The sequence below is a fragment of the Schistocerca nitens genome, chromosome 1 (genome assembly GCF_023898315.1).
Source record: "Schistocerca nitens isolate TAMUIC-IGC-003100 chromosome 1, iqSchNite1.1, whole genome shotgun sequence".
NCBI lineage: Eukaryota > Metazoa > Arthropoda > Insecta > Orthoptera > Acrididae > Schistocerca > Schistocerca nitens.
The window spans coordinates 538,158,534-538,171,784 of NC_064614.1; the positions used below are offsets into that span (position 1 = coordinate 538,158,534).

A 13,251-nucleotide genomic window follows, 5' to 3' on the forward strand; every position below is an offset into this window, starting at 1 on the left:
AAACCAGCTATGGCATTTGAGTTGCTGGTAGCAGATATGCTTCCTGGGAATGTTTTGCAATTTGATAAACTAAAACTACTCTTCCTGGAATTTTATTCAGCCACCTCCTAATTTACTAGTTACGGCACATAGCAAGTGGTCCAAAGAATGTCAAGTCCAGGTTCTGAAGCCCGTAGATAAAATGTAGCAGAAGACAAAACAAAACAACTGCATTTTCTTTGGCAAATTCAAGGGCTCGTATAGTCTTATGGCTACTATGGCCTTCTAGTATTAACAGTATTTTTCCTACCATTATTCACTTCACCATGGAAATGATGTGTTGCAGCCATTCCACAAATAATTTTGCAGTCATGTAACCAGTTTCATCATGCAGATGCAGGGTGCCCACTGGAGCTTCATCGTAGAGTATTGGGTTCAGCTTCTTTAGAGAAAATATTAATGCAAGTGGAATGTACTGTCCACTGGAGTTGGAACACACTTTGATAGTCACATGACTTTCACTCTTAGAACCCACTGTGACACCAACTTTATCCCCCCCTCCACCTTTCAGCAAAAATACTTGGAGGTATCTGAACTGATGTGATAGCCGATTCATCTATAGTACACATTTGTCTTTTCAAATTATTATGGCTCTTAACTACTTCTTCACAGAGTGAGAGAAAAATTTATTATCTGTGGCCTATTAAAAGCCTGTGCATGTTCTGCAGAGGTTTGTTCTAGCTGCAGTAGACTTATCTCAGGGTCAGACTTTCAGAAGCCTATCGAGCAGTCTTTTTCTGCCATTCGACTGTCACCATTAAAAAAATGAATCAATGCCCATTCTCTGAGACAGCTAATACTCTAGGCATTGAGTGTTCCTACTTTTCAATCAAAAAACTTGCAATTACAGGTCTAAAATATGTTGGACTAGCAGCTTTACAACCTTACGATCAAATTCAACACAAAGTCGACAGAGTGTCTTCCTGCCCTCTTTTGCCACCATGTTCTTTCCAGAACAGTGCCATCTTAACAGTAGTATGAGGTACACTGGATACAAATGGGATTAAGCCAACCCATCATACCCTTTCTAATGGAAGCAATGGCAGATTTCTGTCACTTACATTCCACAACAATCTCTTTCAAGTTTGTATATTCACCATTGTCTGAAAACAAATATTTCAGAAAGTTATAAAAACCACTATTTGTTCTTGCTAGTCACTGGTTAAATTTCTAATAGGCTTTTTATGCATTTCAGCAGTCGAGAAGTTATGTGATGGAGCAGTATAAAATGGCATAGTCCTGTGTCATTCTGCTATCTTCAACACTACTGTAATTTTTTGACATAACGTTGACAACTAACAAATACATGATCAAAATATAGCTACATATTTAAAAACTTAACTTTATAAGATCTCCCCCGATAGTAAACCTTCCACACAAATAATCAACACTGCGCAATTTCCAGTTTCCCAACAGAAATACTGGTTTCGTCGACTTCGAAAATAGTTTCCTACATCTCACGAAACCACATGGAAGCAGCCAAAGATTAACGGCTTGTAGGTAAAATGTAGCCACCACAAGCAATCAAGTAAACACTTCCCCTGATCACTTTCCCTGCTGGGGAAAACATTTTAAATCCCAGAACTTGCTTAGTAAGGTATTCACACACACATAGAACTGTTGGACCAAATCTGTAATTACACACATACTCATTTCTCAGTCAATGCTCACTCAAACAGAAGGTATTTCTAGAACGAGATTTTCACTCTGCAGAAGAGTGTGCACTGGTATGAAACTTCCTGGCAGATTAAAGCTGTGTGCCGGACCGAGACTCGAACTTGGGACGTTTGCCTTTCGCGGGCAAGCGCTCTACCAACTGAGCTACCCAAGCACGGCTCACGCCCCGTTCTCACAGCTTTACTTCTGCCAGTATCTTGTCTCCTACCTCTCCTGTCCAGGAGAGCTTCTGTAAAGTTTGGAAGGTAGGAGACGAGATACTGCCAGAAGTAAAGCTGTGAGAACGGGGCGTGAGTCGTGCTTGGGTAGCTCAGTTGGTAGAGCACTTGCCCGCAAAAGGCAAAGGTCCCAAGTTCGTGTCTCGGTCTGGCACACAGTTTTAATCTGCCAGGAAGTTTCAAGGCATTTCTATTTTAGCCCTTTTTATTCTCAAACTATTTTCTTAGTACCACTTTTCAAAATATAATATCCCTTGTGAAAATGTTCAACAAGGATATGTTCACTGTCTACTGAGTTGTCACTGTATTCTTCAACACCTTATAATCCAATTATTATTATATTCTTGCTGCTTTCAGCTTCCAACATCTTACCATTTAACAATAGCTTAAGTAGCTAGATTTTTTTGTATTCATTTAAACTGCATTCTCACATACTGTGACACTGGAAATTTGAAGTTGGAAACAACAAACAATGAGGTGAGAAATCACCAAGAAAAATGTCTTCACAAACATTACTCCAACTGACATTTAGGAGGGTCTCGTGCACTCATTCCATCTGGCAACATTCCACCTAATGCGTGGCAGGATTCCCTCTTAAAGGCACAATATATCACCAGATTCTGTTACCAAAGGGGTCAATAGTTGCTGCATATCCAATGCTAGATGGTAGGAAGGACGACAAACTCTGGGAGGAGGGTGATGAAAATACTGACAGTGATGAAACAAAAAATTTTACTGAAATTAATAGTGGCATCAGCGAAGACTGATTAGAAAGCTGATATTTCAGTGCAATGTATCTACATTACAATGTAAAAAATGTGATTAACTATGTGACAGTATTGTGAAAAGTTTTTGTAAGTGAAGGCAGGTAGTGAAAGTATCTTTTCTTTTTGCTTCTTCTTTCCTACATTTCAAATGTCAAACTTACATTTCCTGGGGACCTTCTGCCATCGGTAATCCCAACTTTGATCAGCCACAGCCTTAAGTGTATTCTCCTGACCATCTTTGCCAGAAAATACACGGACATCCCACAATTTTATACTTTGGTCTTTGCAGTTGGAAATGAAATGCCGACCATCGCCTCTTGGATCAATATATGTAATGCCATCCATATGGCCTGCTAAAACACCGACAGGGACAGGATTTTGTTCACTTAAAGTTCGGCGATCCCAAACCTAAAAATTGAAATTTTCACCTAATATCTTCATAGAAACTTACTGCAAGTATAATTACAACAGTTAATACAAAATTTTACCTTACAGAGCCCATCATCGCCTCCACTGTACAAAATATGTGATGTATCATCAGCAAAAGCAACTGTATTTACATCATTATCATGACCCTCTATCTGCAAGAACAATGATTACTCATTATATTCTAAGTAACAGAGTAACACAAAGGACATAAACTTGAAGGAATTATATCAATTATCCAATATTACCCTCAGAGCTCTCTGGTTGCACTCTCTGTCATACACATAAAGGTAGCCATCATTTCCTCCACCAAGTATTTCTCGTCCATCACAAGAGAATGTGAGAGAAAAAATACAGAAACGTCTTTCTTGTGGTCCTAAGGGCAGTGCATCTTGATTATCAGAATCTCCATACAACTTGCACAGATGCACTGCAAAATAAAAATGACACTTTTTTCCACATGTTCATTTAAATATTTCTTGATTCAAGGGAAAGTAAGTGATAGCTACTCACAACATTCTGACCAACTGGAATATACAATGTAGTTATTGTCTGGGCTAAAAGCAGTGTCTAGTATGCTCCAGCCTACATCTCTTGCTTGTATTGAACGCATATATTTAAATTTTCCTTCGCCTGTATGATAAAGTCTCAGGTTGCGATCTGAAAACAAATATGAATCATGTGCTCTAAATCAGGAAGATAAGCTTATATTAATTCTTGTGAACATTTATCATACAGAATGTACACATTAATATAACAGAAGCTTAGATAAGTGGGTAATTTTATTGATGATTTGTAACACTAAACTACACTAAAATTAAAATTATTTAATTTCAACTAGTACCAAAGTACGACAAAACAAACAACTACTTTGTCGGTGTGAAGAAAAAGTGCAGAGTAGAATAATGTGTCAGAAGATTAGTTATCAAATCAAAACTAAATTATGCTGGAAAGCTGTAGTGACACAGCTAAAACTTTCTTTTGGCACGTTTTCAAAGTACCATCTCATTCTAATAGCACAACAGCACAAAAATATATACTAGAATGAAAAAAAGACTGTCAGCCAAGTATTATCCAAACATTTTATAATAAACTAACATATGTCACGTACAAAGTACTGAGGACTCCGTTATACGGAATAAGTGATTTCAAGAAAACAGTGTTCAAATACTGCTACACCGAAGGAAAGTGAGAAAGAGCAGTTAATAACTCTACAAGTTAGTACAGAATCCATGTAGCACCATGTAGAACCATTTGCTGAGAGATGATTACTCTTGCTGGCTTAATGACGAATACAGTATGTACCCTTCACAAGTAGTACAAGTTCTCATTTCTTCCCTTAAATGTTCTACAGCTATAAAATAACTCGCTTAAGAAAAATTTACAAAAAGAGAAAAGATGGAAAAAATTTGAGGGCAGTAAGAAAATGCTCCATCATTAAACATGAGCAAACAATTTGTTTCCTTGGGTGCTTCCAAAGAGAACACCTCATCACCAAGCACTAAGATGTGCAATGTTAAATTGTAAACGGTATATAGGATTATCACGGACCTCTATAATAAGAGAAATATTAGCATAAATGCCAAAATACATCACCACATTACAGTTGTTAAGCCACTGATACTTCATGCTGCAGACACACACACTATATCACGTAGGCCTTCTCAACACACATGAGCTCAGAGAATGATGATTATCAGAAGAATATTGGGATCTAGGAAGAGCCATGGTGGAAGATCAGGAACAATATGGAAGTATGTCACCTCACTGAACCTCTGAATGATGTCATATGAAATGACACCTGGAGTTCTATGGTCATATAGTAAAGCAGATAGACAAAGAGGATACTGATTTTAACTATGGGAGAGACTGTATAAACCATGCACATACCTGATATGTTGATAATCAGAGAAGACCTAAGATAATCTGGTAACACTAAGAAATGGGTGATAGAAGGAACGCATGAGTGACATAGAAGAAGAAGAAATTCTCCAAAGAAAAAAGACAGCACATAAGTCACCACATAAAAAATTTCTAGCAAAAGGGATGGGAAGCTTGGTCCTTACATATTTCACACACAACAAATAATATTTTAGGGATGATGTAGTTACCCAAGACACTAAAAAATGTCAGCACCCCCAAACCACAACAATAAGTGGGTCTTACCCACAACCTATCCCATATCAATATGACAAAAACAACAAGCTGCAGCAAATAAACATTGTCTGTTAGGCTGGAAGGAGGGGATCTGCAGCAGGGAAAGTAAAGAGAAACTACTGTACCTTTCAGAAGCCCGACATCCTAGCTCAGACGTTATCTTGCCTTCCAGAAGAGCAACAAACACTGTTTCTGCAATCTTCTTTAATTACTGTAAATGCACTACAGAAATATAGCAGAATATTTATTAATGGCTAATCCTTAAATCTTTCAACGCCCTCATGCAGAGGGCTGTAAGATGTGGGGAAGGTTGAGACCACACAGAGAAGAAGAGAAGACAAAGAGAAAGCATTAATCAAAATTTATTTAGTTCCATTTATGCTCTTATACTTGAAACTTTTAAGTCATCCCTTGAAGAAGGGTACACCTATTGCAAAAAGATCTAATATGCTAAATTTATCTTTTTAACTACTGTTATTAACACACTGGTGGGGGATAAGCAAATTTATATATTTTGTGTTCATCTTTTGTAATACTTTTTCGAGTTTAGGAGAGATGTAATGCATTTGATAGAGTTTTGACAACAGGAAACCATTAAGTCCAACATTATGACGTTAGATTTGCACCTGTCGTTAGCTATAACTAATAAATATCTAATGAACTGTACGCTTCATGCCAACTCAGTCTTGTACAAAGAATGCAGACATTATTTAAACTATAAGCACTGACCCTGTAACAAGAAAGAATATAAAGGAATGTTGTTGTCTGTTTATGGATGACCGTGGATTAATGTGACAGCACTGAAAGCAGAAGATAGGTTCCAACAGTGTTTCTGACAACTCTATTTTTTTTTTTTTTTCTTTTCTGTTAGCTTTTAGTTTTTGAGTTTGGTTTCTCTTAACTCTGAAAGTGCCACACAGCAAAAGCTCTGCACTGACACCTGTTTGGTTACCATATTCAGGGCCATACAAGATATTACACAGAGACAAACATAACATGGAAATATGCTTCAGTTGAAAACCCGTAGTGGTTTAAGTAGAGAGAGTGAAGGTAACATGTATGCTGATTGATAATTCCCAAGCCACCAACTACATGTTCCCATAAACACCAATTACTCCAGAAGAATGAACACCAGCTTGCTTTCACTATCACCTCAACAAACAACTACACATAAGCGAACATCAAAAACAAAGACCCGAACAGGACATCAAGTAAATTTTAAATATTCATATGTCATGGGCATTCTGAACATTAAGGGGTAGGGTGGGTGGGAGGTAAGAGTGGGAGAGGAGAGGGTTCTGTGTGGAAGACAATGGTGAATAAATGGTGGCAGCACTAAAAGCAGAGAGCTTCCAACATAAGTATACATTCAACAATTTGCATGGTATTCATAAATGTGCAGGAAAATTGTTGTTCCACAACTGCAAACAAAAATTTTCTTCACTGGGTCAATGCCCCTTCACATTAAGACAACATTGTGTAGGTCTTTACAAGTCATTTACTGACACACAGAATTAAATGGGGGAGGGGGGGGATATGAGAGAGATGCCATAGCCCCAACCACGCAATTAAATCTCTTTCTATGAGTTTTTATCGAATTCATGTGCCTCATTTACAGACATGACAGATTTGTCACGCAAATGATGCTTGCAAATCTGTTGCAGTAGGTCAAGTAATGCCTATGTGTAGTACACACTACCAGTGGCTACCACACAGAAGTTTACTAAAATTCTACTTGTGCGTCTCCTTGTCTATCCAACCACCAAACAAATGTACACAATGGTATGAAAGATACATACTTTCATTTTTTTCTTTAGTTCATTCCTGAACAATGTGTACATCTCTCCCTTCTTTACAGTTAGATGCCAACTTCTGATGAATGCATTTGTATATATACTACTGGCCATTAAAATTGCTACACCAAGAAGAAATGCAGATGATAAATGGGTATTCATTGGACAAATATACTATACTAGAACTGACATGTGATTACATTTTCATGCAATTTGGGTGCATAGATCCTTAGAAATCAGTACCCAGAACAACCACCTCTGGCCATAATAACGGCCTTGATACCCCTGGGCATTGAGTCAAACAGAGCTTGGATGGTGTGTGTACAGGTACGGCTGCCCATGAAGCTTCAACACAATACCACAGTTCATCAAGAGTAGTGACTGGTGTATTGTGATGAGCCAGTTTCTCAGCCACCATTGACCAGACGTTTTCCATTGGTGAGACATCTGGAGAATGTGCTGGCCAGGGCAGCAGTCGAACATTTTCTGTATCCAGAAAGGCCCGTATAGGACCTGCAACATGTGGTCGTGCATTATCCTGCTGAAATGTAGGGTTTCGCAGGGATTGAATGAAGGGTACAGCCACGGGTCTTAACACATCTGAAATGTAACGTCCGCTGTTCAAAGTGCCGTCAATGCGGACAAGAGGTGACCGAGATGTGTAACCAATGGCACCCCATACCAGCACGCCGGGTGATACGCCAGTATGGCAATGACGAATACAAGCTTCCAATGTGCGTTCACCGCGATGTTGCCAAACATGGATGCAACCATCATGATGCTGTAAACAGAACATGGATTCATACGAAAAAATGACGTTTTGCCATTTGTGCACCCAGGTTCGTCATTGACTACACCATCACAGGTGCTCCTGTCTGTGATGCAGCGTCAAGGGTAACCGCAGCCATGGTCTTCAAGCTGATAGACCATGCTGCTGCAAACGACGTCGAACTGTTCGTGCAAACGTCCCCATCTGTTGATTCAGGGATAAGATGCCTGTCATCTCGACTGCTAGTGATACATGGCCGTTGGGATCCAGCACGGCGTTCCGTATTACCCTCCTGAACCCACCAATTCCACATTCTGCTAACAATCATTGGATCTCGACCAACGCAAGCAGCAATGTCGCGATACGATAAACTGCAATCACGATAGGCTACAATCCGACTTTTATCAAAGTCGGAAACATGATGGTACACATTTCTCCTCCTCACACGAGGCAACACCGGTCAACTGCTTTTTGTGTATGAGAAATAGTTTGGAAACTTTCCTCATGTCAGCACGTTGTAGGTGTCACCACTGGCGCCAACCTTGTGTGAATGCTCTGAAAAGCTAATCATTTGCATATCACAGCATCTTCTTCCTGTCAGTTAAGTTTCGCGTCTGTAGCACATCATCTTCGTGGTGTAGCAATTTCAATGGACAGTAGTGTATTAGCTGGCTAAAGTGCAACATAATATTCTATCACATTCTTTTCTTGTTTTCTCTTTGAAAATTATTTTTAGTACTAATGGTTGCTCACTATTGAACTACAGCAGGTCATAAATGGATCTGACGATTTTAGAACATGTGTTTTTAAACACTCATGTCTTAACAATATCATAAAAGGCATGTAATTACTGATACTTATTACTTTACCTACAAAGATACCAAGATCAATATCCTACAGATTACAACACAAATTTCTTGGAAATTGTAGCGCAATTAGGGTCATAGTTCCATATGTGCAATGCTCCTGAAAGGAGTCAGTGTAGAAATGAAGTGTGCTTGTTTGGGATGGTTTGTCCCTGCCCTATTCACACGTTTGTAAGAACCATACTTCTGATGGCATCTTAAGACTGTATTATTTATAGAATAATTAATTATTTACAGAAGAATTTGAGAAAGAAAAAATCAAACTCTGAGGAAAAATGTCACTCTACTAAGAGTAGATCTGGTTAAACAATAAGTAAAGAAATGATGTCCAAATAAAGGAGGTCTTGGGACAATATCTGAGTGTCAACACACTAGATCTGTCCATTCTCCATGATTATACTTGTTGCAAATGGTTCTCTGAAGACAGTAGAGGAATGTGGCAATAAAGCTGGTCCATGAGACTGTGAAGAAAAGTTCACATGATCAAGAGGTGACGGGCCTGATAGGGCATAATTTTACACCTGGAAAAAGGTGTTTGGTTATCAAATCGTAAAAAAGCATAAAACAGACATGAATAAGAAGAGCCTGTTACACAATGGAGTGCAGTAGAATGTCCACTGATTTAAAACACACACATCTAATCTGGTTGCTATAGTCTTCCGCCTTAATAGGAATTTTATTATATTTGTCAAATGGCCAGATGGAATGTAGGTCAGCAATGCAGAACATCAAGGACTGTTCTGCAAGATTACACCTGAGTAAATCAAGACACAAGGTTATTTTTACAGATAGTTATAATGTAACTTAATAGGCACTGATTTATATATAAATAAGAGGTTTTATTACAAAATTTCAGTTCAGATGTCAATATAAGACAAGTCATAAATAAAGATTTAACTAAATGAAAAAGAGTACTGAGAGTACGACTGTTTATATTTTTAAAAATATCGGTATCTGATACATCAATATTTAAAAAAAGAATCATTATCGGCCCTCGATATATTGAAAAAAATTATCAATATATCGATGGAAAAAATATCAATGTATCGGCAAAAAGAAATATTAACTGCACATTGTAAATATATTGCCAGTTTTAGAGCTGTGTATTTAAGTACTGATTTATTATTATATATTCTGTACATCAACAAACTAGCAGCCTGCTTACCCCCCTTAGAGTATGCATTGAAAGGAAAATGATGCATGTTTAACGATAACAACTTTGCTAACAATGGTAACTGCAGGTAAGTGGCACAATAAAAGGTGACTGATGGGTCCATCGTTCAGTTTCAGCACATATCACATTTTCTGGAAAACTTCATGTCAGCTTCCCTATTTTTCATTTTTGCAAAAGCCAGTGACATAGCATTTGTAGTGTCAAAATTGCATGGTGAAGTTAAACATTGCAGTTTCTGTTGGTAGCGCCGATTACGTCAGCATTTACCCTCACATGTCTCTGCCCACCGCGAACACCAATCTTGCATTTAGATTTATGTTTATCAGTTTCAGCAACTGTTTTTGAAGAATGTCGAAGTGAAGAAGTAGCACACTAGTTGCATTAAAAATTGTTTTTTATTGTAACTGGTGAGCTATTTCCTCACATCAGATACCTTGTTATTCCATTCACACTGCCACTCCCTAGTACAATCAGACTACTTCTTTGTGCCATCTGTACTTGCTTCACACAGTCAAACAGAAAGACTGGATGTGATGAAAGGTCAAAAAGTAGTAAGACTCCTTCACAGAGTGAAAGTAAAATTATGCTCTACTGCAGTTTCAAAAGAACAACTTCAAATATTTATCGAAAATTGTGAAAAAATATAATATAAAATAAAGATATCGGCACTCGATATTGCCATTTCAATATTTACATATATCAGTGAAAAAAAGTCACTGATATCTATCTATATATTTTTTTCACAAAAATATCGATGTATCAATATTTTATTAACATCCTTAGTTTGGAGTGCCAATTTAAATTCAACTTATTATCACTAGCCATATGATACTTCTAGATAAAGGACTCTTTCTACAATTTTCTATGAATTACTATATTCAGCAAACTGCATTCATACTGCTACTGAATGTTTTCTAATGTCATCTACCCTTCTTCAGTACAGTCACCTGGAATCTCTTGGAATCAATCAAATACCTTCCTTGGCCCATCTACTATCCATTTGTTTAGCTACATGTCCCACCCACATTAACATTATAGTTATTTCTTCCTTTCCACCTCCACCTTTGATGCAACAACTGCAGTAGAATGACTTAATTGAAATAGAAACATTTCTTTCCATGAAGATTATTGAAGAAACATTTCCATATCGAACAAAACAAAAATAGAAAAATATCCAAACTTTTTAACGGTATTTGACTGATTTACAAATCAACCAAACCACTAACACAAATATCTCATAATATTTCATTGAGTTATAGATGAACTAGACAAGCCAGGAATGGTTACATTTGAAAATTTGAGCCCCAAGATAGGGCATAATCCACTAACCAACACTGCCTGAAACTTTCACACTGTTATTTTGCTCATGCTACAATGGCATGGTTTCAGCTTTTAGTTGATCATACAGTGTATTTATCCATCAAGTGTTGTTACAACATCTAATAATATCTCAGCATACATTTGAAAGGAATTAAGCAACACGTGTCTCCTTCATCTGGAAATACAAATGAAATTGTAATAAGAAAAGATGGTCTATTCCAGAGTCACCAACCTTGTTGTCCCCTAAATATCACTTCAATGTTTAAACTAATAGTAGCACACACGGTTTAAACTAATAGTAGCACACACGGTTTAAACTAATAGTAGCACACACAGAGACACATAATCAATTATTCTTTTAATGCTTATAATATAATTCCACCTACTGACTTTAATGGATAACAGACGTCATACATTAAGTGCTTGTCACTAGAAGGCTGAGTATGTATGTCATAAATGGAGGGGAAAGGAGAAAGTGTCCGATTACTGCCTTCTCACACATTACAATATAATGTTGTTGTTTTCATCTCTTTTTAAGCACTGCATTCTCCTTAATGCAGAGAGGGGAGGAAAGAAGCTGCTCCATTGCTGAAGTGCAAGACAGCACTGGTGTATCAGCTGATGTTGGAGCATCATTGACAAATTTGTAACATAGCTAAATAAGCCAATATGTAAATGCTGTATTTGTGGTGACAAGACAAATGCTTTTGTGTTATAGTGGTTAGGAGACAACAGTAGTAACAGACAGTGAAGAAATTATGTTAAAATACTCTTGTTATCAACACAGGATTCCATCCTCCTCTCCCCACTTTATGAATTTTGGCACCCTAAGCAGCTGTGTAGTTAGTGTATAAGATAGAACAGGCACTGTCCATTATGTAAATAAGAGAGAGTGAGTTTATAAGCATCTGATTTTGAAAAACAAGACAATATGTCTGGCAATGACAACAAAATTAACCTGTTTTTGCTAAAAATTTAAAACTGTCAGAACAATGACACATTTCATTTGTTTCCACTGTTTATATTACAGTTTTTGTAGAGTTAAAATTTTCCTGTGAATAAATGTTCATTAAACTGCTAATTTAATATGGCTATACTAATTTGTGGTGTGCATACTGTAAGACCTACGGTAGACACACCATCAGATTATTTGACTTGTCGCGCTAACGAAATAAGCGAGTGTCAGCAATATGTCTCGTGGTCTTATCGTGGCGTGTTTATCTTCTGCTGTTAGGTCAGACGATAGAAATGCCACTTGCACACTTAGAGTAGCGGATTGACAGTGACCAACTTTAAACAGAACTTGATTAATTTTCACACACATTTATTAAAATAATAAAAATCATAGATATTATGTAACTTGATTCTGGATGCTGTTTACAATTGACAATCTGAAGTTCCTTTGGTCTTGGTACGTTAATCTTATTCTCACATATCTCTGATACTTGACAAAGTGTCTAGTCATTTATCTTCATGGCTATGTACAGGAATATGGTAATCTTATTAGGCGCAGACTGAAACTTGACTATAGACTGGTGCAGACTGACTAATCGGAGGTCTGTACACTCGTTATAATACCTCACGCGTTCAGGTATCACTGCGCGAGTGTGATCCGCGAGGAGAAAAGATTCTACATTAGCAGCAATCTCACTGGCTGCGTTACATATTAATATGCGGATCGGAGGAAGCAGAATTTGGTCCGTCTCTAAGACAGCGCCATCTCGTAGTGCGGAGACAGACGAGCGCTGTGCCTACGCTGTTGTGCTTAGCGGGGCGCGCTCTAGTGGGAAAGTTGTGTACGCGCTGACTACGCGGAACTATGTACACAACATAATTAATTCAGTTCTCCCAATGGATTCCAATCTCTGCAGTACGTGGATGGCAACTATGGGGTCCTGAGCCAACTCTAGCATTGTTTTCACTTACTTGTGTCTTTTGTCGCATCAACCTCCATTAGCAAACTCTTGCTTTTTCTGAACCCAATGGTGTTAGATTTCAAGACCGGAGGATGTCTTCCAGTTTCAAGTCTTTTTCAAAATTTCATA

At 37.8% G+C, this 13,251-nt stretch overlaps 1 protein-coding gene across 4 annotated transcripts in view; it reads right to left on the minus strand.

Moving 5' to 3' along the window:
* The window catches only part of LOC126253630 (DDB1- and CUL4-associated factor 11-like), a 129,721-nt gene that overhangs the window by 24,518 nt on the left and 91,952 nt on the right, over positions 1–13,251 (minus strand). For all 4 annotated transcript variants that reach the window (XM_049955123.1, XM_049955115.1, XM_049955133.1 and 1 more), the window contains 4 exons: positions 3,641–3,787; positions 3,376–3,557; positions 3,190–3,282; positions 2,863–3,109 (listed from right to left, as the gene is read on the minus strand). In XM_049955123.1, coding sequence (XP_049811080.1) covers positions 2,863–3,109; positions 3,190–3,282; positions 3,376–3,557; positions 3,641–3,787 — 669 coding nt within the window. The remainder of the gene's footprint in view (positions 1–2,862; positions 3,110–3,189; positions 3,283–3,375; positions 3,558–3,640; positions 3,788–13,251) is intronic.